A 22,162-nucleotide genomic window follows, 5' to 3' on the forward strand; every position below is an offset into this window, starting at 1 on the left:
AAAAGCCGGGAATTTTTTTTCCCCTTTTTTAACTTGTGCAGTAGAAACGTAGATGTTGACCCTTTGACAGCAACAGGCAAAGCTCTTTTATTATGGCTGAACACATAAGTCTGTGATGTACTTTTATCATCACTTACACAAAATAGTTTCAATAATTTTGAAAAGAAGTCCTCTTCCATAGGTGTGAATGTGAGTCTGTCTCCCTGTGTTAGCCCTGGCGATATGTCCAGGATGTATCCCGCCTTTCACCCTACTATACCTGGCTCCATCAACAACCACTGCACTAGACAGGTTGTACTAATATCATATTCATATAACAATATCTTTCTGCACATCTCGCCTTATACTACTATTTAAATTACTAACAACAGTTACAGTGTTGGATCAGGAAAGGGAAATATACGGTACATCCAGGGCACAAAATAGGTGGCAAATTTTTTTTTTTTTTTGTGGTGCTTCCACTGTCTTAGTGTGAACAATTCACATCGTCGCATGTTGACACCCACATAGGTGTTTTCACTCTTTTGGACTTGGACACACAACAAAACTAATGCCAGGTGTATCCATGCAGGAATGTCTTTTTTAGGTTGGAGATTGTGGTCATGGTTAAAAGAAACCACCAATGACTGGAGATAGGACATGCTATGGTTCAACACTTTAACGCATCCATCAACCCAAGTATCTGTGGCTCAAATCCAAAGCTGTGAAGAACTCACATATAGATTGCAATGAAAATGTTTGCATTTAAGGTCCTCAGAGGATAAATTCTAAGGATTTGTGGCCTTACTGCCCCCGTGACAGATATCTCAACATCTGCTTGACAGATTGGTACAAATTTTTCTGTATGCTTTTATGATCCCCAGATGATGTCTTGTTGATTTTGGTGATTTTCTGACTTTTTTGTATAGTGTCATTGGAAAGTCAAAGTGAAACATAAACTTAAGGTTACTTTATATAGAGAAAAAAAAAACATTTCCACGGTGAGATACACATCTCAATTTTACAGACATTATCTTATTATGCCCCATATAAAGGCAGTAGTAGCTCAAGTTACTTGATAAAAGCTCAGGCTTCCAATTCCCTGCTCAGTTTGAAAATTTGTGTTTTGTGTTTTTTTGTCAGGTCCTTAAAATATAATAAATTATTGTCATGAAGTCAGTTTGCATTTGTTCTCCATTTTAGTTTAGTTTTAGATATAGTTTGTGTGCTAATCAGCAAATATTGGCATGCTAATATGCTTAAATGAGAGTGAACATGGTAAACAGCATACATGCTAGTTTCTCTGTGAGGTAGAAGATGGAAGTTTATGCAATTAATGAATCTTCAACAAGAGATGATGAGAGCATGATGTTTGGTTACGTTCTGGTAACTTTCTTTAGAAGTACAACTCAACCTTGGTGCTGGCCTTGAAAGAGGGTGTGCTGTCTGAGTTTCCCACTAGTTATCAAAATGTGATCGTGAAGCAGGAGAAGCTCCTTCTCCTCTTCTTTTTCAGTCAGAGCAGAGGCTGACACAGGGAGGCTGAACAGATGCTCCCCACATTTGGAGACAATAACTGGGAGAAGAAGCATCAAACACTGAACAAAGACAAAAGAGCCTCCTGCTTCTTTCTTTCTTTACCATCCTTGCATTTTTCTCTCTTTTGTTTCCGTTTACTGTCTTTTTATCGGCTTCCAACTTTTTGCATTTCATTCTCATATATTTGTTGTTTCTTCACTCGCACTTTCTCACAAAATCCTCCAGGGCCCAACAGCATTTCCATCTCTGTCAACAAGTTCTAACTGGAGAAAGAAATGTTTCCTACATGATCATTATGTAACATTTTCACTTTATTTCTTCTTTTAAATGTATTTAGTCTCTTTATATGGATTTTTTATTTTATTATTTATTATTTTCCTTATTATATTATTATCTTTTGCTTGTAGTAACATTTTTACATTAAATTAGGACTGAAACGATCCTTTAATCAGCTAGTTGAATGAAACATGAATATATTAACATTTCACATTTCAATTTGCCATCTTTTGGCAATTTTTTTTCCTTAAATGTCGATTAGCCTAAAAAAATTCAGTCTCAAGTCGTCACTTACGTTTGCCACTTTTATTTTAAAAGAAACAGAGCTCTTGCAAATTTTATTTTGACAGGGAGTCAAACTGAGGCTCATCTAGAAGTGCTGTAGTACTGGTTGGTTATTTATATACATGTCAAAATGGCTCCAGTTGGCTTTAACACATAGAACTTTACTTTAAAAATTAAAAACTCAGTGACACCAGAATCAGTGGGCAGTAACTACATTTTTTTTATTGTAGTGCTAATGTATGTTTGTAGTGCTAATGTGGCATGTAACTGGAATGAAATCAACACTTTCACTTTCAGTCGTTTTCTCGTGTTCTCCACGCATGCTTCACATGTAGGCCTTACACCTGAAGTATGTTTGCAGAATGAGGATTAAACTGAATGCTGAAGCGAAGCAGGACTTGTCAACACAACGTGTAAACTTTGCTAATTTTGAGTTAAAATGTGGTTGCCTTTCTTCCTACCTTTGGTTCAGGTCAGTGAGTTACACAGCTGTTTTGCTCTGAGTACATTTTCTGTGTGTGTGTGTGTGTGTGTGTGTGTGTGTTGTCAGCGCCATGAGGAATCGGTTTTCAGTGGAATGTGTCTTTATTCTCTCATGTTTTTGCCGGGGGCTTTGCAGAACAAAGCTTTGATGAATTCTGTGATGTTTCATGTTCTGTGAAGGTTCTCCGAACCCATCGGGCGTTACTCAACCGCTTCTACTGAATTCTGTCGGGGGTTCTACTGATCAGCACTTTAAACATCTGGCTCTGCTGGTTTGTATTAGGAACTGGTTTATGCCAGTAGGTTGATTGCGTCTCTACTATCGCACAGGAAACTGTGATAAAGAAACACTTAAAAAACTGGTTAGATTAAGTGTAGATTTAGTTACACCATATACTTGTTTCTGTGGGGTTTTTTTCATTGTGCACCACTGAATGTGTTGTGTCTCTCTGCATGGAGAACTGTTTGTCCTGATTTGTGTCAGCCCTGTCTACTAAATGTTGTTGCCAGAGGACTAAAGTACATTTTCAATTAGGTTTTAAGAGAATCAGATTTTCTCCCAGATTTCATCTCATGAATATAATCAACCTTTATTCTCTTGCTTCTCTACAGAAATTCCTTTTCAGTCATCTCTCTAGTGCGGTGACAGTTGTTAACATGATTGCTCAAAAATGGAGGAGATGCTTCTAATGTGAAAAAATGTGAAAGGGTCTGTACAAAACAAAGTTAAAATAAACCTTAAAAGTAAAGAAGACAATATTAGTACACTAAGTGAGAAACAAACTGGTCCCACACATTAATCAAACCTCATTTTCTCAGGTGAAAGTCTTGTGACTCATGCTTCTGCTAACCCTCGCCAGAGTACTTATCTTGAATGTTTTGGTTGTTTTAATTGTATGTTTGCCCAAACAAACAAAAAGAAAAAACATGACTGAAAATGCTTCGTTTTAAAGGAACATCATTTTTAGGAGACAGGATTGTTTTTTTCAGGTAGTAGCAGATAGTGACCTGTTTTACTAAAATTGTTAACTTTTGTGCGGCTTTGGTGTTGGATTTGGTAAGAAACTGATTACATTGGTTTCTGTGGATCTTTTAAAATGTTATTTTGAGTGGTTCCTGTTTTTTGTGTATCTCTCTTACATTTCCACGGTGATACACATCTCAGTTTTACAGACATTATTTGGTTCATGTCCATGTTTAATGTTTTTTTTTTTTATCACGTATGTTAGCAAAGGTTGCTAATTCCCTGGCACCTCTTGCCTTGCGTTTCCAACAACCTGACAAGGCCGCTGTTGAAACCAACAACAACGAGTCCAGTGAGTGTCTTGCCTTTGACTGTCATGGACTCCAACTCCATTGTCGTGGCATGCATTTGGTGCTGTGGACCTTGTTCTTTCCCAACCTCACCCACGCTGCTGTTTGCAGGAAATGCAGCTACCTCTTCCACTGTCATTGGAGTCACTCAGTGTAAAGGCAGCACATCATTGTGCCATTATTATTATTGTCACAAAGTATGTAGGTTGCCCCAGTTCTGTGTGAAACACTGATATTCAAGCAGTGATGCTCCAGTGGGATTTTTTTTAGCACTAACAGGACTGTCAGCAGGTTTCCTAAATAGCTCTTTTCTGTCATGCCACAGCAAACTTTGAACCATTTCCATTTTTTTTTCTATTGTGGTCCAGATAATTGATTTTGTAGTGTTTGTCTTTCTCTTACACAGAGCCCAGGGTGACTGGTTTCTACTTTATACCAAAGCACAACAGTTGTTTTCCATACCTGCTTCTACTGGAGCAGAATAAGTATTTGACATAGAGCAATGAATTGTGGGAATATCCCCCAGTTTACATAATAGTGGTTTAAAAAAAGCTCCAAATGAAGGTTATTGATGGGATGCAAACTGTTTTTGTTGTGGTTGGCATTATTTTCTGAGGTTTGTGGTCAGTAAAATTACAAAACAGTCGAGGCTTTCTCTCATTGGCTCAAGGTCTGCTGGTTAACTGTGGGAATACTGATGCTTCTGTGTGTGTGTCTGTGTGTGTGTGACTGCTGGAAGTGAGGTTGTTATTGTGTCCCTCTGCATTCTTCAGACTTGAACGCACTCTGCACCTGTTGCTGTCTGTCTCTAACACACACACAGACATACAGTACAAATCACATTCTTTCGTCACCAGTCTAACAGCAGCATTCAATGGGAAAATATGCCTGCACCGCACGAGACATAAATCTGAATATTTTCAGCAGGAACGACACAAGCATGCGTGTTTGAGTGTGTGTTTCTGTTTGTGTATGTGTGTGTGTGTTCTTGCACAGGCTTTGGGTCAATAAATGTGGTTTTATGATTAGAGCACATACTCTGTTCTCAGAGGGGAAGAGGAGGAGGAAGAGGAAGTTTAAGGGGATTTTAGTTTAGCTCTAATGACATCCACAGATTCCGTGGGTGTGTGTGTGTGTGTCTTTGTGTATGTGTGGACTGGGGGATTTGGGTGCTTAAAGTCGTGCAAGGTGCATTGTGGGAAGGTACAGACCTCTCCTAGCTGACTTAGCAGCTTCTATCTGTGTGCTTGAGCTTGTGTATTTGGAAGTTTGTTAGTGTGTGTGTGTGCGTGTGTGTGTGGTTATTCATGGGTGGGTGTTTCCTGACCCCAGCATTCGATTCCCACAGTTCCCAGTGCTCTTCTGACATCCTGACTGTCATGCCGTTCATCGCTGTGTTGCAGTCTTTCTGTAACTATTTTCTTTCATGAAGTTAAAAACGTTTACTTTGTTTTTACTTTTACTTTTTTACATTTCACATAGTTTTAGGTCGACTGTGGATCAGAGGGTTCTGTAACCGGAAGGTCGCCGGTTCGATCCTCGATCCCTCTCTGTCCTGGTCGTTGTGTCCTTGGGCAAGACACTTTACCCTACCGCCTACTGGTGTTGGCCAGAGGGGCCGATGGCGCCATATGGCAGCCTCGCTTCTGTCAGTCTGCCCCAGGGCAGCTGTGGCTACAACTGTAGCTTGCTTCCACCAGTGTGTGAATGTGAGAGTGAATGAATAGTGGCATTGTAAAGCGCTTTGGGTGCCTTGAAAAGCGCTATATAAATGCAATCCATTATTATTATTATTACTTAAGACTGTAGCCACTTTAGTTGAGAAGCTCAGACTCATAAAGTCTCAGAGCAGCAAAGCTTGAGACAAACTTTTTTTAAAATTTCTCTCTAAATTTCTTTGGGATTAAATATCAATCACTTTCAGTAAAATCACTTTATTATTAATCAATTAAAAAATCAATAATTTCTAAACTATTCAGTCATTGCAGGATGCGGTGACTCGAAGTGTAGTTGCATTTCTAGAGAGGTGCACATCAGGTTATCAGCATATTGTTAAAAAAGGTTTATGGTTACGTTGTAAGATATGACGTAGATTCCCCATCCACATGCAATAGTGGGGTTAGGTAAACTGGTCATTCTAAATTGACCACAGGTGTGAATGTGAGTGCGACTGGATGTCCTGCTACTGAGCAACCTGTCCAATTCAATTAATAAAACCCAGCGGAAGTAAGTGGACTAAATTTAAGAGCTTGTATTTATACCTGGTGGGCAAAACAACTGCAGGTGTATTGATCAATCGAGAGCCAATAAACCAAAAATAAAGAATAACTGTGCCCTCAAAATCCTGATGTTCTGCCATTAAGCATTATACTATGCAGAATGTATGCAACTATAACACCTCATGAAACATTTCTCATTGTCTTATACGCTCAGCTGACATTTCTCTGATACAGGGTCTCCAAAGACCTGTGTAAAGGAGATATTCTGGGTAACCAGAAATCCCACAGGCCCAGAGAGAAGCTTGCATAAACACACGCCTCAAAGACTCGAGCAGTCTGAGTGGTTGTTTCGACTTCTGTAAGGATACAGGTTCCTCAGGGAGATGAAAATGTACTCCAAACAATGAACTACAAACACTCCCATGAACCCCAGAGAAGTATGACTCCAGCCTTAGCTGTGATGTTGGATCAAATCAGAAGGAAAAGAAGTACACTTCAAACCACAAAGGTCAAAACACGTTGAGCGTAGCTGATGTTTTGAAACACAAAGTCCACATCGTGGATGAAATGAGACAAATACCCCCAGTTTGTGTTTTTGATTAACCTGCTGCAAGGCCATCTCGACCTCAACTCATCCCTGAGAACCAGAGACACTCACTTGTATGTACAGAGGTTAATCAAAACAGGGAAACACGGGGAAGCCTCTTTCTCTCCTCAGAGTCGGGTAGGCGTTGCAAAAATTTGACCCATTTGTTAGTTTCTTGGTTCTCCGCAAAGACTGTTCACCTGCAGGAGTGCAGAGGATCTAGGATGGTAGAAGAAATAAGAAGCTTTTCCAAACTAGCAATCCTTCAGTGACGTGAGAGAAAAAAATCATGAGGTTTTTGTTTAAAAGAAACTGTTTTAATCTGTTTTCTGTTTTTAATAATTTCTCTCGGGGAGTGTGGGAAGTGAGATGATGTTTTTTTATAATGCCCCCAAGTGTTTTTGTTTCATCTCTCTCTTTTTATTCCTTCTGTGTTTTATCATCACATTTGGTTTTTACCACATCTGTGCTCCATCCATATGCAAATACTCTAAAGTTAACAAAGCAACCCGTGTCTTTGGTTGGGGATCGAGGTAGATTAGGTGTAGCTGCGGAGTGAGGTTTTTCATTTTAATGGGAATCAACGAGAGAAAGACAGAAACAGAGAAGATTGTTTTCAACAGCTGTTCCAGTTTTTGCGTCATGCAGCGCGAGCTAGCGTAATGGCTGAGTGTTCGCACGCTATGCACACGCGCGCGCGCGCGCACGCACACACACACACACACACACACACACACACACACACACACACACACACACACACACACACACACACACACACACACACACACACACACACACACACACACAAAGGCATGCTGTGGGGACCCCCAGCTGATAGTATGACCAAACTCAGACGCTATGTTGCTGAGGAAGAGCGTCACCTGTTTGAGTGATGACAGGCTGCCGGTTGTACTTGCAGTCTCTCATGCTGCTGCATGTTTGCTGCATGACTGCTGCTACTGCTGCTCCTCTCCCTCTGAGAGGAGACACTCAGAAAACCACTGATTTGGTTGTTTAAGAGGATAACTGACTGAAAATCTGTGTTGGACTCTGCAGATAGTTGACATCATTGACACTGTAGTTTTAAGGTATAGATTGACAGATCTTAAAGTCAGGATATTTCTTTTTTAAAAAGTAAATAATATAACCATAAAACTTCTGCAGTTGATTACTTACATTAAAATTATTATTTTTAAATTAAAATAATTGTTATTTACCCTGTTTTTGCTTTCTAAATATGTGCCAATTGGTATCCTTACTATACTACTATAAATCTAACCATTAGATAAAGAGAAGTCTGTGTTCAAATTCTTTAGTTTTGTTGCTTTGTTATGTTTTTCATAAAGATTTTAAAGTCTTGTTGAGCTTCATAAGTTAGAAAATGCCATTAACACCCCCAAAAAGGAATAAAATATTCTATAAATGTGGTTCTGAATGACATATGACTAAAACCCTGTGTAAAATAAATAAATGAATAAAAAAATCATAATCTAGAAAATTAGTTTAAATTAAAAGATTGGAGTTTTCTGGTTCATAGTATAATAAAAAAATACATTTTAAAAAATATGGCTTCAAAGCTATGAATGATAAAATTAATCTGGTTTACTGGTTTAAAAATAAGATCATACCTCGATCATAATTCTTCTGTAATTGATTTGAAACATTGGAACAATTATCAGTAATCCTCTTTTTTGTTTGTTTTATGCTACAAGTTGTCTTAAATTATAGGTTAAGCAATCCAACAGATGTATTATCTAATTAAAACTTAATTCATTAATAAAATGAACACCTGAATGTGTCTTTCCTTAGTCTGAAAGAAAATGCTGATTCAAAATGATCAAGAACTTGAAAAAGGAAAAAGTTTTAAATTATGCTCTTTTTCTAGCATAATGATAACATGATGAATGGAAGACATATCCTATTTTATATTTTGGATGCATACAATATGAAATCTATATATAATGTGTTACATGTTTTTTTTAATGAATCCTGCACAAAGCAAACCTAAAACAGACCTGTATTGTTCAGAAACCAATATTCATGTAATTTACACAAAGTTTCCAGAACAGCTTCCATATTTTTTCCCCCAGTTTAACAATCACAGCCAAAGACCCACAGCAGCCCAGGAAGCTGTGTTCATTCAATCAGATATTCCAGGGTGATGTTTTAGTGAAGGAGGGAAGTGTCAGTCATCTGTTACAACCTCCTGGAAATAATGTCTGAGACTAACTCCTGCTGAGCCTCAGTGAGGAAAAATGAGAGAATGGAAGGTTTGATTTTTGCCTGACGTCGTATGTTTCTGTGTTTGTTGCAGGTGTACGCTCCGTCTGCCAGCACAGCCGACTACAACAGGGACTCACCGGGTTATCCCTCCTCCAAACCTCCCAGTGCTGGCTTCCCAAGCTCTTTCTTTATGCCAGGTAATCACATTCACACACACATACACAAGGTCTGTCCTTCGTCAAACCTCCCACCACCACATTCCCAAGCTCACTGTGGATACTGGATAGCTGACAAAATGAGCCGAAGGCTCCCTGAACTGGAAGTTGTTCTCACCAAAATCAGCCAAAGAACTGAGTCATACATTTAGTTATTTATTATCACAGCCACCCAGAGGAGGTCTTCATAGTTTGCAGCACACATCGGTGATGTCAACATCACTGATGCTGTTTGCTAACTTACTTGCAGTGGCAAGGGTAGCTGTGCTCTTCATTTTAATTTTAGCTCATGTGTCTATCTACTCTTTGGTCACTCTGGTCTCAAACGCGGACGGAATATCAAACAACAACACTGGCATGTACATATTTCTATTAGGATTCCAGTTGCAGTGTGAGGACAAGTAATGTTATGATTTATAGAACCGAATAGTGCAAATAAAAAAAAGCTCATTTTAAATTCTCTAAAAATACACTGGACAATTTAAAGATCAAAGACTCAACTCCATAATAAATACAGGCTGGAAACTTTCATGGATTAGGTTGTAGCCACTGATATGACTTTGTGCAAACATTTCATTTGTGACCTTTTAAATTAAAACATGAATTGTCCTGGCAAAGTCTGCAATTTTCACATGTCCGAGCAATTTAGTGTTGACACAGGTTGGATCAGCAGCTTCTGCAGGTGGTTGGTTGGTTGGTTTGGTTCACCTGGAACATTGGTTCCATTTAATCGCTTTGATTTTATGGAACACTAGCCCAACAAACAAGTGAGTCATGTAGATATACTACAGTATAATATAAGGTGCAGGTGCTTGTCATTGATTGGATAATTTAAACTACTGGCTCTGTTAGAGTAGTTTTTAATGATTCAAAATTTTAAAAAAAACAACTTTTACTTGGGCTTAACACAGCACCTCAGCTCATCCTGTGTGAAACCAGCTGTTTTAACACCCCACTTCTTTTAAGACTAACTCTTTAAGCAGACTTTCTTGTGAATGTCTCCGCGGTGTAAGCAAACGTTCTGAACAGCAGGTGTGCTCACAGCCAGAGCTATGCCTAAGATGAATATATTATAGTTAGCCACTTTTATTACATCATTCAGAGCCAAGAATAGAAAAAAACTCTGAAAAAGATCATTTGGAGCAGTCTGAAGCCTGTGCTCTGGCTCCCAGGGATTACTTATACATACACTGACCTCGTTATCTGAAACTTTGGCCATGTATAATATGTGCATACACTTCTGTAGCAGAGAAAATAAATAAAATAATAACAGGTCTACTTTAGTATCTCTTTGAAGGGACTGGTTTAAAAATACAGGCCATTATCTCTGCGTTATGCCCCTCCTTTTAGAGTGTTTGGTCCTGTTTTGATTAAACAAATTTGTCTGCTTTTCAACTATAGATGGAAAATGCTTTGACAATTTTAAATTCTCATTCCCCCCCCCCCCCCCCCCGACTCTCCTCTTTTCTCTCTGCTGGGTGTCTGTCATGTGAATACAGTACATACACTCTCAGCTAATTTCACAAGGTGGACATGGTCCCAGAAATCAGGTTTGTCCTGCACATATCCGTGTTTACCGGCTTATTCTTAAATTCTTAATGTGAGGAAGGAGACCAGGTGTCCCATTTATGTGAATGTTTTCTGAAATCAGGTTACTGCACAAAGTGGGTCAGATTGCTGAACTGCATGTAGACACTGTTGAGTGTCTGGAAGGTTTGACAGCAGAGAGAAACCTCACTGTGTTTTCACCTTGTTTTCTTACACAGGAGATTACCTTGTCAGAAACCTGCACATCACATGTACCTCCCCTAAAGTTCATTAATATATATCAATTTATTTGATCAATTGAAATTTTGTTTTACTGTAGTGGGAAAAAAAATATCTAAATCATGCAATCACTGTTTCACTTTTACAGTCAAACATGTGAATAATGGCAGCAGCAGCTGATGACCTCAAAACAAGATAAGAAATTGGTAAAATAGACACGTTAGTTCAGTAGCATGAAAAATTTAACTTTACTCTCCGTGAAGTCAGTGTCTCTGATTATAAGATCCTTTCAAATATCAGAAATTGTGTGGTACTTCTCTCATTCCCGTGATTAGGTCTTCTAGACAAGCTGCAATTTAAAAATAAAAAGTTTTCCCATTAAAAAAAAAGAAGCTTCAAACCTAAATTGATTTACACTTGGCCAGTCTTCCCTTGAGGTTGATCACCTTGTGCACCTCTGGGCCTCTGCGGCCCAAGTGACAGAGCATGTCCTCTACTAACTGGAAGCCCCTCGGTCGATTCAAACTTCCTCTGGTCCATAGTTGAACTGAAAATCCAGTTGCAATATTTTGCAAGTTTATTTACACGGTTACTTGCACCAAAGAGAATAAGGTTAAAGTCTGTGTGGGTGGGTGGTCAGAGTGTCTGTGGAGGTTGAGGCTAGAATGTCTTTCTGGTATTATTTCTGATGAGCAGAAGGAAGCCAGGAACCGGGAGTAGTTGGGAGGTCACTGGCAGATAGTTGAAGCCAGTTGAGGCTAGTGGTGTGGAAAGCTGAGGGGCAAATGGATCCTAAGGATGAATAATATCAGTTGAGGGGAAACTGAGACAGCACTCAGATGCAAAGATTATAGCAAAAAAGCTACTGAAATGCTCAAATTAGAGTGATATTAACTGAGTCTACGATCTGGCAGAAGATTAGTGTCTATAAATCTGGAGCTGTAGTAGCTGATTGGAGAATTAGAAGAACCGGTGCATAGGCACCTTTGAAGACACTCCTGTAATGGCATAGATAGAGAAAGTTAGTGGGAGAATGTTATTTTATGACTTTTTTTTTTAGTGGTGCATTTGTAGGTCTTGCACAAAAGCCCTTAGTTACAAGGAAAAAAGCATGCAGCTTTCACAATAAAAGTATTTTTGTTTTTAAAACTGTTTAAAACTTCTGTCTTAAGGTTTTGTAAAAAGAACAAAACAAAATAAACGTTTCTAACTTCCTTATCTTCCTTTCTGTATCGCCTTTATCAGATGGTCACCATAGCGGCGATCCCTGGAGCAGCAGTAGCAGCAGTATGAGCCAGCAAGGTTACCACGGCAGCATGCTAGGTGGCGGGAATTCAGCCCACGGCGCTGCTCAGAGCTCCTCCTACTGCGGGATTCACCCTCACGACAGACTGGTGAGCAGAACTGTCCGTCACACAGTGTCTGAACATGGACACAACATGGAGAATGTGCTTCTTTACTGGTTTTGCTTTCTGAAGCTGCATTGCACAGTGGGGCCATCCAGCTAATAGCTAAATCCAGTAAGCAACCCTAGAATGTAGATTTTTATTCTACTACCTACATTCTGCAGGAAAATTAAATTCAACTGGTAGATTCAAATGAAATAAGACAACCCTGAAAAAGATTCATTCAAGCTTGCATGTCTTTGGTGAACACTTAAAAAGGAAATATTGAGTCATTAGTTGGCATCTGGATGGTGGCTCTTGGACATTTATACAGAAAACTACATGGAACAAAAACTTAAAGCCACTGTAACTGAAACTATAATGACCAAAATTACAATTATGGTTACAATCCCGTTAGTCATAGATTTATAACCAACAAAATCCATTAATGAAATAAATCTATCAGTAGTGATTAATATATTAAAGACCGCTGGCTCTCTGCAGAATGAATTCAACATGCTGGTTTTTTCCAGTTATTGTTAGTTGGCTATATTGTGCTTTACTGGAAGTGCACATTTGCAGATCTGGACACATGAGAAAGATTAATAAATTCTACACATATGTGAAGCCATAAAGCTGTCAAGTGTCATTAGATAGTAATTCTTTTATTTCAGTTCTAGTGCTGTAATTATCCAGAGCGCAGGCTTCATGTTTGTAACCACTTCCTTCTGTTTTTTATTTTATTCTAATGTAATCTTTCCTGTTTCGTAGCAGTTTTCATATTAAAGGTTCATTTTTTTCCATCCGTGTCTTCGCAGAGCTACCCGTCTCACTCGTCTGCAGATATCAACTCCAGCCTTCCTCCCATGTCCAGCTTCCACAGAGGGGGAGGTGGTGGGGGCGGGGCAAATCACTACAGCACCGCCTCTTGCACTGCCCCTACCAACGGAACAGACAGCATCATGGGTAAGATGCCTGTGTAAAGAAATTACAAGGTCACTGTTAGCGTTAAATAATACTTGAAGGCAATCACGTCTCTCCTGATCACTCAGTGAACATTTCAAAATGTTTGGTGGTTGTCAGAGGACGAAACCTACTGACAGTGCCAATTAGTCCTCTGACTTTCCTCTAGTACCACAATGAGGTTCAATATTTTTTTTCCTGTTTAGCAGAATGTTTTAGCACATTGTAGATAAATTGTGTACACTAATGAAATTTGTGCATGCACTTTGTGTTTAATGCTAACTAGGAGCTGTTAGGTTTTTTACACATACAGTATAACTAAGAGAGTGTTCACGTTAACAGCAACATCGTAAACCTAACAGGATATATTTCATATAACAGTCCATAAATATTTGTTGCTTGTGGGTTTCAGAGCTGTAGACTTCAGACTTCAGATCTGACTTGGACTTGAATCTAAGACTTCCTGAGTTGACTAAAGACTTAAAAAAAACACATGACCTCAGACACTCGAAGTTTGAAATCTGGACTGACCTAAAGAACGGGACTCTTAAATTGGGACTTTCTTAAAAACAAAAGTAAAAGCTCTGCTGTGTGTAGAAGTTAAATTGTTAATGTAACTGTTTTGGTTGCATTAAAATTATGAATCTTTTTCTTCATTGTTGTTATTTTGGAGTGATGATTTGGGGGCACTAAATGCTTTCAAACATGTACTCTGTTTTTTGCAAATTCATCCTTTAAGCCCACAACATTTTTTTTGTTTATTTGTTTATATAGAGTTTAAATACTTTTATTCATATTGCTAAATAATTTAAACAATTACAAAACTGTAATTATTATTGTATTACAAAAATTTGCAGCATCGGTTATGGCAAGCCCTTCATCCTTTAGACAGGAGACACCCCCACACATCAGTACTGATTAATTTGGGGCTTGTTTTGCGTAAAACATCACTAAATATTAATCAGTTTCTAAAGTGCTCCCTGGTCATTTTATGTGCATTAACTAACTGACTATTTCAGGTTTGGAATGCAGTTTTGTTTCTGTGTGTATGGATAAATAAATAAACTGCCTTGTACAGTGGCGGTCAGCAGGAGCCCAAAAATAAATCTGGGGGTCCTCCTCGTGCTTAGAGAGGAGTCACATGTACCCATTTCAGGTTTCAATCCTCTCATTTACTTCAGATGGCTTGATGTGATGTGTTGCTGAGCTGAATTGTGGATCCATTGCTTTTCTTTTCTTTGCTCAAGCTGCTTGTGCTAAAAAGTTAAGGCAAGTTCAAATATCAAAGCTGGCGCCAGCAAATCGAATCACATTTATTTAAATCCTCCAGTGCTGCAACTAGCCAATCAAATCATGTTATGATAATATCCTGAGAGAGGGAGGTAATTGTGCATTCAGCTATCAAAATACAGGAGGAGTTGGTCATTACAGTTAGTCATCAGCCTGTTGTATAAAAAAAAAAGTCTAGCACAGGCAGCTTACTTGGCTTATGCTAATTGCTAATCTAAACTCAGTTAGGCTGCTTTGTGAGTGATTGTTTATTGCTGCTGTGATGTTTGCACCAGCAAAGATGCTCCCCACATGCCCATCATCAATCATTGAAGTAGCGTGAATCTTCTCCAAAGGTCCATCCACTACGCAATTTCATTTTAAACATATGACTGTCTCACTCACAAGTAAACCAAAATAATAGCGCACCGCTGCAGCCTTGCATTGGATAAGTGGAGGAAGATGGATGGTCTTTTCTCCCTCTGTAGTTTTTTCTACTCTTTTAGGCCCGATGCTTCCTCTTTGCACAGGTGCACACATGCCTACTGTACGGGAAAAGTCCAGATAATGTGTAACAAGTGTGTTAGCAGAGACAGAAATGATTTCTGAATAGGTTTTGCTTAGACAGAGATTTTAAAACACTTTTAAAATAAGTGTTTTAACGTGGATGCTACCTAAATGTTTTTCCAATTAACTTTGTCACATAACGAATACGATGTACAAGATTCTCCATATAAGATCAAACAGTTTTGTGATATTTTAAAATTTTGTTTTTTATGCACTACATGGAAAAACACCTAGAGTTACTACTTAAGAAATGAGGTTAACAGTTCTTCCCTATTAGCAGGGTTTTGTTTATAGCCACATAATCAGTTACAACTCTCCATGCTGTGATTAGACACAGATGATTTAAACTTTTTTGTTAGAGAGTCAGAAACAGAATATAGTCAAACTGAGAAGCACACTTGGACTTCATTTTGGCTTGACCTTGACATCACCGTAACACACCACTGCATGCACACAAACACACACATACACACAGCATGCCATATGGACCCCTTACTTTGAGTCCCGTAGAACAAATAGAACAGCAATAAGAAACAGATTGAAAGTTTGTTTTCATGGAAAGACATCTCCAACATTCCTCATCTCACACAGACACAGTTTGAGCAGATAAGTGTAAACACAAGATGAACCTAATAAAAAGCATGCTGCTGTTATTTAAATGTAAACATATGATAAACGTGAACTCACAAACTCTTAAACACGGATGCTGGGTGTTTATATGTGATTTTCTGCCTCAGACTGCTTTTATACAACTAAACATGCACATTGACTTTATGTAGAACATGAGCTGTGGACATGAAAGAGTCATGTTGTTTGTAATTAATACCAATAACAAGCAATGTTCCTAAGAGGAATGTCCTTAGTGACAGAATTTACCTCACCTGTATCTATCTGTAGGATCAGTGTATTATATTTCCATCAAATCAAACCTCACACCTGAACTCTGGCTTAAAAGCTGAGATTTTACAAATGCAAGAGACACAGATCTTAAAAGTGAATGATTGATTGCCTTTTAAGTCCAGTAAATAAAGGATGATCTTTGGTTTAGTTTGACCCTGGGAAACTGGAAAATTAAATATCCTATATTTTACTATATTCCATGGTAAAAATAGAAAAAATATATTTTCTATGTTGCAGCATGCTATGTAACGTAGTATTACAGCGATCCATAAAGCCAATGTTTGTCATTCGAGGTACCAGATAGAAATAGTGGACACCTGGGTAGTCACTATCTGTGAATAAAACTTATAGGGCTCTAGAAGACACTTAATACCAGCATTATGTCAATAGATGTGCTATTTGTTGAAAACAAAAAACTTTGTGCACGTACTATTCACGTTTGTTACACTGCATATTTTAACAGTCAGGGCAAATATTTAATCTGAGCAGCCGCTGGTTATCAATCCACTTTAATCGAATTAGCCACTGTTTAAAACCTGCCTGTATGAAACACAGAGAGTATATAAACTTACTTACTCAAATTAAAGTCTGTGAAACCTTTTGTTTAATCACAATTAAGAAAAAGTCATTGCGATTTTCTTAGTGTTTATTGACCTAAGGTGTGAGAGTTTGCTAGTTTATACAATGCATTAAAACTTGCTGCATTGCAAGTGTAATAAAGTTTTAAAAGTAATAGCTATCCATTCTCTTCCATGTATCCAATTTTGCTGGTAAACATAATAAATGTAAAAGATAAAGGGAGCAGTTAAGTCAGAGAAATGCAAAGAAAAAACAGAATTTGTTGGTGTAGCTGTAAATACTCACCCTAAGCTGTTAGCTTTCTTCAAGCTATGCTAGCTATCCATTTAACAGTCCTTGCACTGCTGCTAGCATAGTATAGTAAACAGTGTAGCATAGTAAACACATAAAATCATGCAACTGAATAGAGTAGATCAGCCCCATACAGTCGCCCTCTGTTGAGTCCATGTGTTACCTATCATATTGGCAGATAACTTAAGTATTATGCACTATGAACAATGTAGCTGATTTACAGCAAAGAACTGGAGATACAAAAACAAAAGTAAAAAAAACTAAGTTGTGATTTACTATTAGATTGGTTTATAAAATAAATTAGTCTTTTTTCTCTGTTTTTGAAGAGGTGACGCACAAAAAACAAAAGTAAAAAACTAAATAGTGATTTACTAATAATTTCGTTTAGAAAATTAATTCGTTTTTTGTTCTCTTTCTTTGAAGAGGTGACGGACAAAACCCCCCCCCCAAAACCTAAAAAAAAAAGTTTTATCCTCTCTATGCTCTCCTGCTTTGTGGCTATAAGCTCTCGTTTATGAAAAAGATTTTCTCCTGCATATGTTTTGAATTATGCATCAAGTGAGGATCTGTGTGTGCGTGTGTGTGTGTGTGTGTGTGTGTGTGTGTGTGTGTGTGTTAAACAGTAATCCCTTGGATGGTTTACTAGGCCAGTGGTGTGGCATGAGTTAGACATGAGGCTTTAACCCCAAAACATATGCTGCTTCCCCGTCTCTCGTTCTGTCTACCTGTCTCTCTCTCTCTTTTCTTTCTAGCAGCTTAAAGAAGTCCACTGCTGCCAATCTCTGTAATGGATTCATTTGCCGTGAAAGGATGTGTTTTTGCTGCGCGCACGCCTGTTTGTGTCTTTGTGTGTGTGTCTAACTTGTGTGTGCGAGCGTAAAGTTTCCATCTGGGATCTGCTATCAGGAGAGATGTGCTGTGAGCATGTCAGTCTTATGCCTCAGTATATGTGTGTGTGCGTGCCTGCGTGTGTTTGTGTGGGCGCTCATCTGGTCTTGTGAGGTCACTTCCTTCCTCTCTGGCCTCAGTGCTCTTCAAGTGTGTGAAACAGATTTAGTTGCATTTAAAGTCCAACATTTCCCCACAAACTCATGGCGTCACACTTTTAAAATGCAAATGCATGGTAGTATTGAATGTTTGCTAAGTCCGTTTTTGATTCTCTTCATTTAAATAAGGATCCATTCATTCCTTCATTTATTGCAGCAAATGCATTTCAGCAGTGGCTCAGCAGTTGCCTTGAACTTCCTGGACGGTGCTAACCTTTGATGTAAGAGCGCTAAGGAGGAAGTCAATGTATTAACAACCCAAAAACATGGAAATGATTCCTTGAAAAAAGATGGAATATTATCAATGAAAGTGTGGGACTTGCATTTCTTGGAGGTTTACAAAATGCGATTTTTGAGGTGTAATCTCCAGTTCTAATGAACATGTTTTTAAGGTTTACGTGTGGAACGGATGGGCTGAATAATTAAATATGTAGTTAACAACATCCTTATTTACAAGAATACATCCCTCTTTTCCCCTGTGTGTGTGTGTGTGTGTGTGTGTGTCACAGCTAACCGAGCACAGAGCGCAGCAGCCAGCAGCTCTCAGACAGGAGATGCCTTAGGGAAAGCACTCGCATCGGTAAGTACAGCACACACGCACGCACACACTTTCATGCACACACATTTTATAATGCTTTTCCTCCCAGTTCTCTTCAAGTGTTTTCAAGCCATTCTAGATGTGTAATACTACTTTAACTCTATCCTGTATTCTTGCAACTCTCATTGTTGTACTGGATTTTTTTAAAAATTTTACAGATCTATTCTCCTGATCACACGAACAACAGCTTCTCTTCCAATCCCTCCACCCCAGTCGGATCCCCACCCTCCCTCACAGGTAAATACACATGATGCTTAAGGTCCAATCACTGCACAGCAGCTACTATATAACCACAAATCTGCACAGACTGACACTCACAGAAGAAAGAAGCAGAGCTGACTAAAGACTTGGACTCGAGTAAGACCTGAATAAATCTAAAGGACGTGAGACTTGACTCAGACTTGTTTAAAATGACTGGACTTTTTCAAGACTTGAGACTTTTGACTTGAACTCGTCTCACGTGACTTTTGACTTGCCTCTTTGGTGATTTGTAACTTGATTTGAGCTTGGCTAACTCAACCCTCTAGACCCTTTCAGTTTGCCTGAAAGAAGCATGTGATCTTGTAAGAAAGATTTCTTATTAAATTGCAGTAAAATCCTCTAATCGCACACATTCTCATCTGTGAAGCCTTAATTCGTTTTTTTTTTAATGTCATAAACTAGAACAACAAAACAGCTTTGTTGAATTTTGCTACTCTTGGCACTTCAATCTGATTAACCGCTGCAGGAGTCATGGTCGTGCTGGCCCACTGCTAACCGAATTTAACAGTAATATTGGTCACACAAACACTGGAAACCAAATCACAGTTCCTAAACACAAATAGACATCATAACACTAACAAATATACAACTTAAACTCTCACATATCTTTAAGTCTTTCTGTTTTCCAAATAAAAAAATATGGTATTATAGTGTAAAATATACACTCCAATGCATTAACAGGATTAAGTTGTATTTTTCAAAACTTACTTTTTGTTCTTTCGCATGATTGAGGACTCATGTAAGACTTTTTTTCATTTATTCTATCATCACATTTTACACAGAGTGTAAAAAAAACACATAAAGTTCAGTCTTTGTACCAAGTAGTAACTAAATTGGATCAGGCAGCATCAATGTTTGCAGTATCCCTGGCTTTCATTCTCTTCATTAAAGCTCCTCTACTCGCCAAAAACGAAAGAAAACGACAGCAAACTCAAGCTTCAAAACATATTTGTAGGCCATTGTTTTGAAAACAAAAAGTGAATTACACATTTTGTACTCATGTAAGCATTATTCAATAATCTAAAACTAACAATAGAAACACTTTTCTTTCAGCCACTTTCTTTTTAGCTTTTTCTGCAGTGAAATTTCAAAGAAAAAACATATTTTCTCTGTACACAGTTTGAAAGTGACTTTGATTTTCTATCATTATTAACATTATTTGCATTCTTTTAAAATAAACCAGCTCATTAAATTTGATATAGTGAGACTTTGGAAATAATGGTTCAGTATGATCGCAGTAAATAACCTTGTTTATAATGCGCATGACACTTTTTTGTGATAAAACTATTGAATTTATTGTTTTTTTAAAAGTGGAACCCCTCACTTCCACATAGTGACAAATGTAAGGAAGTTTTCACAACACCTACAAATACTGCTCGTTAAACTCTTTAAATAATACTAATTTTAAAGATTTCAAACTATTTTTCATTTGCATTTCCATTTTTTTCCCAGTATAAGATGAAAATGTATCAACTACAGAAATAACACATTTTAATAAATTATCAACATTACATGTATTAATATGATTCTGTGACTCTGAGTTTAACCGTTATTTAATGAACCCCTTGACTTTACGTAGTGTAAAAAATACAGATTCTCTAAAAAGGTTTGCACTGGCTGAAGGTTACCTCTGACTTGAAGTTTGAAAGCACTTCAGAATTAAGTTAACAGCACTGGGTTGTTTTGACTGGTCTGAAACCTTAAATCTTTAATACAGCTCTCGGGATGAGGAGAGTATTAAGTTATCCAAAATATATTTAAAACACTAACTGAAACTATATATTTAATTGAATAAACTAGGGATTTCTTTCCTTATCAAAAGTGCAATTTCTTGTCATAAGACAAAGCCAAAATAAGGCATTAATAATTGCTGTCTCCTCTTTGCACCCCTCCTCGCTTTCCTATTTCCACCAATTACTCCTTCTTTCTGTGGATGCTGTAAACTCTAGCTGCTCCTTAAAGTGAAAAATGACTTTTCCTAATAATAGTTGTGTCGAATTTGTCTCTAATTGTCGCTGCTACACACACCGTTTGATAGTTCGCCGCCGCGCCTTGTGACTGATAGCTTTAATTACGAGCACCACTTCGACAAATCGTTCACAAACCTACCGGCTCTGCAAACACAGTCCCCCTCCCCTCTTCCTCCTCCTCCTTCTCTTCGTCATTGTAGCTGTCTAGGATATTGCCTGCTAAACCATAATTGGTGTTTATCATTGTGTCAGAGTTACTCCACTTTTTACAAATTAGAAATGAAGCCTATTAGAGCAAACTACATGCAAATTGATATCCAAGGCTAATTTTGCAAGGGTGTTTTACAGCATTGGACTCGGAATAATTTACCCTGCCGTTTAATACATATATTTGTATTTGCACATGAATGTACCCAGGTGATTATTCATTAATTAGCATATGGAAATGAGCATGTAATATGAATAAAGGAGAGGGGAGAGAAACGACTGCGAGACAAAGTGGGAAGACAATGAAAAAGAGAAACGTGCTAATGAGATGAGATCAGAGTTACAAGGAAGAGATCGGCGGTGAGGGCAGAGAGGGGAATGGAAGGGGTTCAAGGAGAGAGAAGGGGGAATAAAAGAAGAGAGCCGAAACAAACACAGGAGGAGGAGTAGATATATAAAAAGGGAGGAGGAAAGAAGGGATCTTTAACCGCCTGGGCAGGTTCCAACATGGGCAGGTTCAACCATTATAGATCAGCATAAATGGTAAAATTATGAATTTGAATGAACATTAAAATAATTACTTTTAGCAGTTATTAGGTTGTTAGTTAGCGGTTCAGTCCCTCCATGTTCACACATGACTTCAAGATAGATTTTTGCCTGGTGGCCAAACCGTGTTACTAAAACTTCTGTTCATTGCTAGCCATCATTTTGTAATCTAGTTTCTTGTTGAAGCAAACAGCGTCTTGGGAGCAGAATTTTCTTAAATCGAGAAATCTGCTGTAGCTTAATGTTTATTTTTAAATTGACTTTTATTTAAATGTATTTGGCCACAGTATAAAGTACTTTCCAGAAGTCAAATGGTATGCATACATCTCTTCCCAAACCTTTCTGAGTATAATTCTGTACTCTCAGAAATATCTTTATATTTCTGCCACCAAACCACTGCCTAGGTCTGATTATTGGACCAAGGTATTTACATTCCCCTTTCTGAGAGACAAGAAGATACTAGACTGTTTCTTAAGGAGGATTATCAAGAGATAATAGTCTTTGATATTAAGGTTTTCATGTCCTTTTTATTTAAGGTATAATAAAGGACATTCAAATTAATTTGGACAAGTTTTATTCTGCTTGTGTCTTTGGGAGCTGAAGTTAGCAATGTAAGAACTTTAACGCATTAACCTTCCTGAGGTTTTTCTTATGCCAATATGACCATAGGTGCAGATGTGAGATAGCTAAA

The 22,162-nt window shown here is 38.1% G+C and overlaps 1 protein-coding gene across 6 annotated transcripts in view; it reads left to right on the plus strand.

The window, feature by feature from the left end:
* tcf4 (transcription factor 4) overlaps positions 1-22,162 on the plus strand; it is a 241,975-nt gene that overhangs the window by 185,671 nt on the left and 34,142 nt on the right. For all 6 annotated transcript variants that reach the window (XM_035915060.2, XM_035915066.2, XM_006782080.3 and 3 more), the window contains 5 exons: positions 8,999-9,104; positions 12,135-12,283; positions 13,093-13,240; positions 18,399-18,469; positions 18,646-18,724. In XM_035915060.2, the coding sequence (XP_035770953.1) occupies positions 8,999-9,104; positions 12,135-12,283; positions 13,093-13,240; positions 18,399-18,469; positions 18,646-18,724 (553 nt within the window). The remainder of the gene's footprint in view (positions 1-8,998; positions 9,105-12,134; positions 12,284-13,092; positions 13,241-18,398; positions 18,470-18,645; positions 18,725-22,162) is intronic.

This window comes from Neolamprologus brichardi, chromosome 7 (assembly GCF_056152115.1).
Source record: "Neolamprologus brichardi isolate AB-2024 chromosome 7, ASM5615211v1, whole genome shotgun sequence".
NCBI classification, from domain to species: domain Eukaryota; kingdom Metazoa; phylum Chordata; class Actinopteri; order Cichliformes; family Cichlidae; genus Neolamprologus; species Neolamprologus brichardi.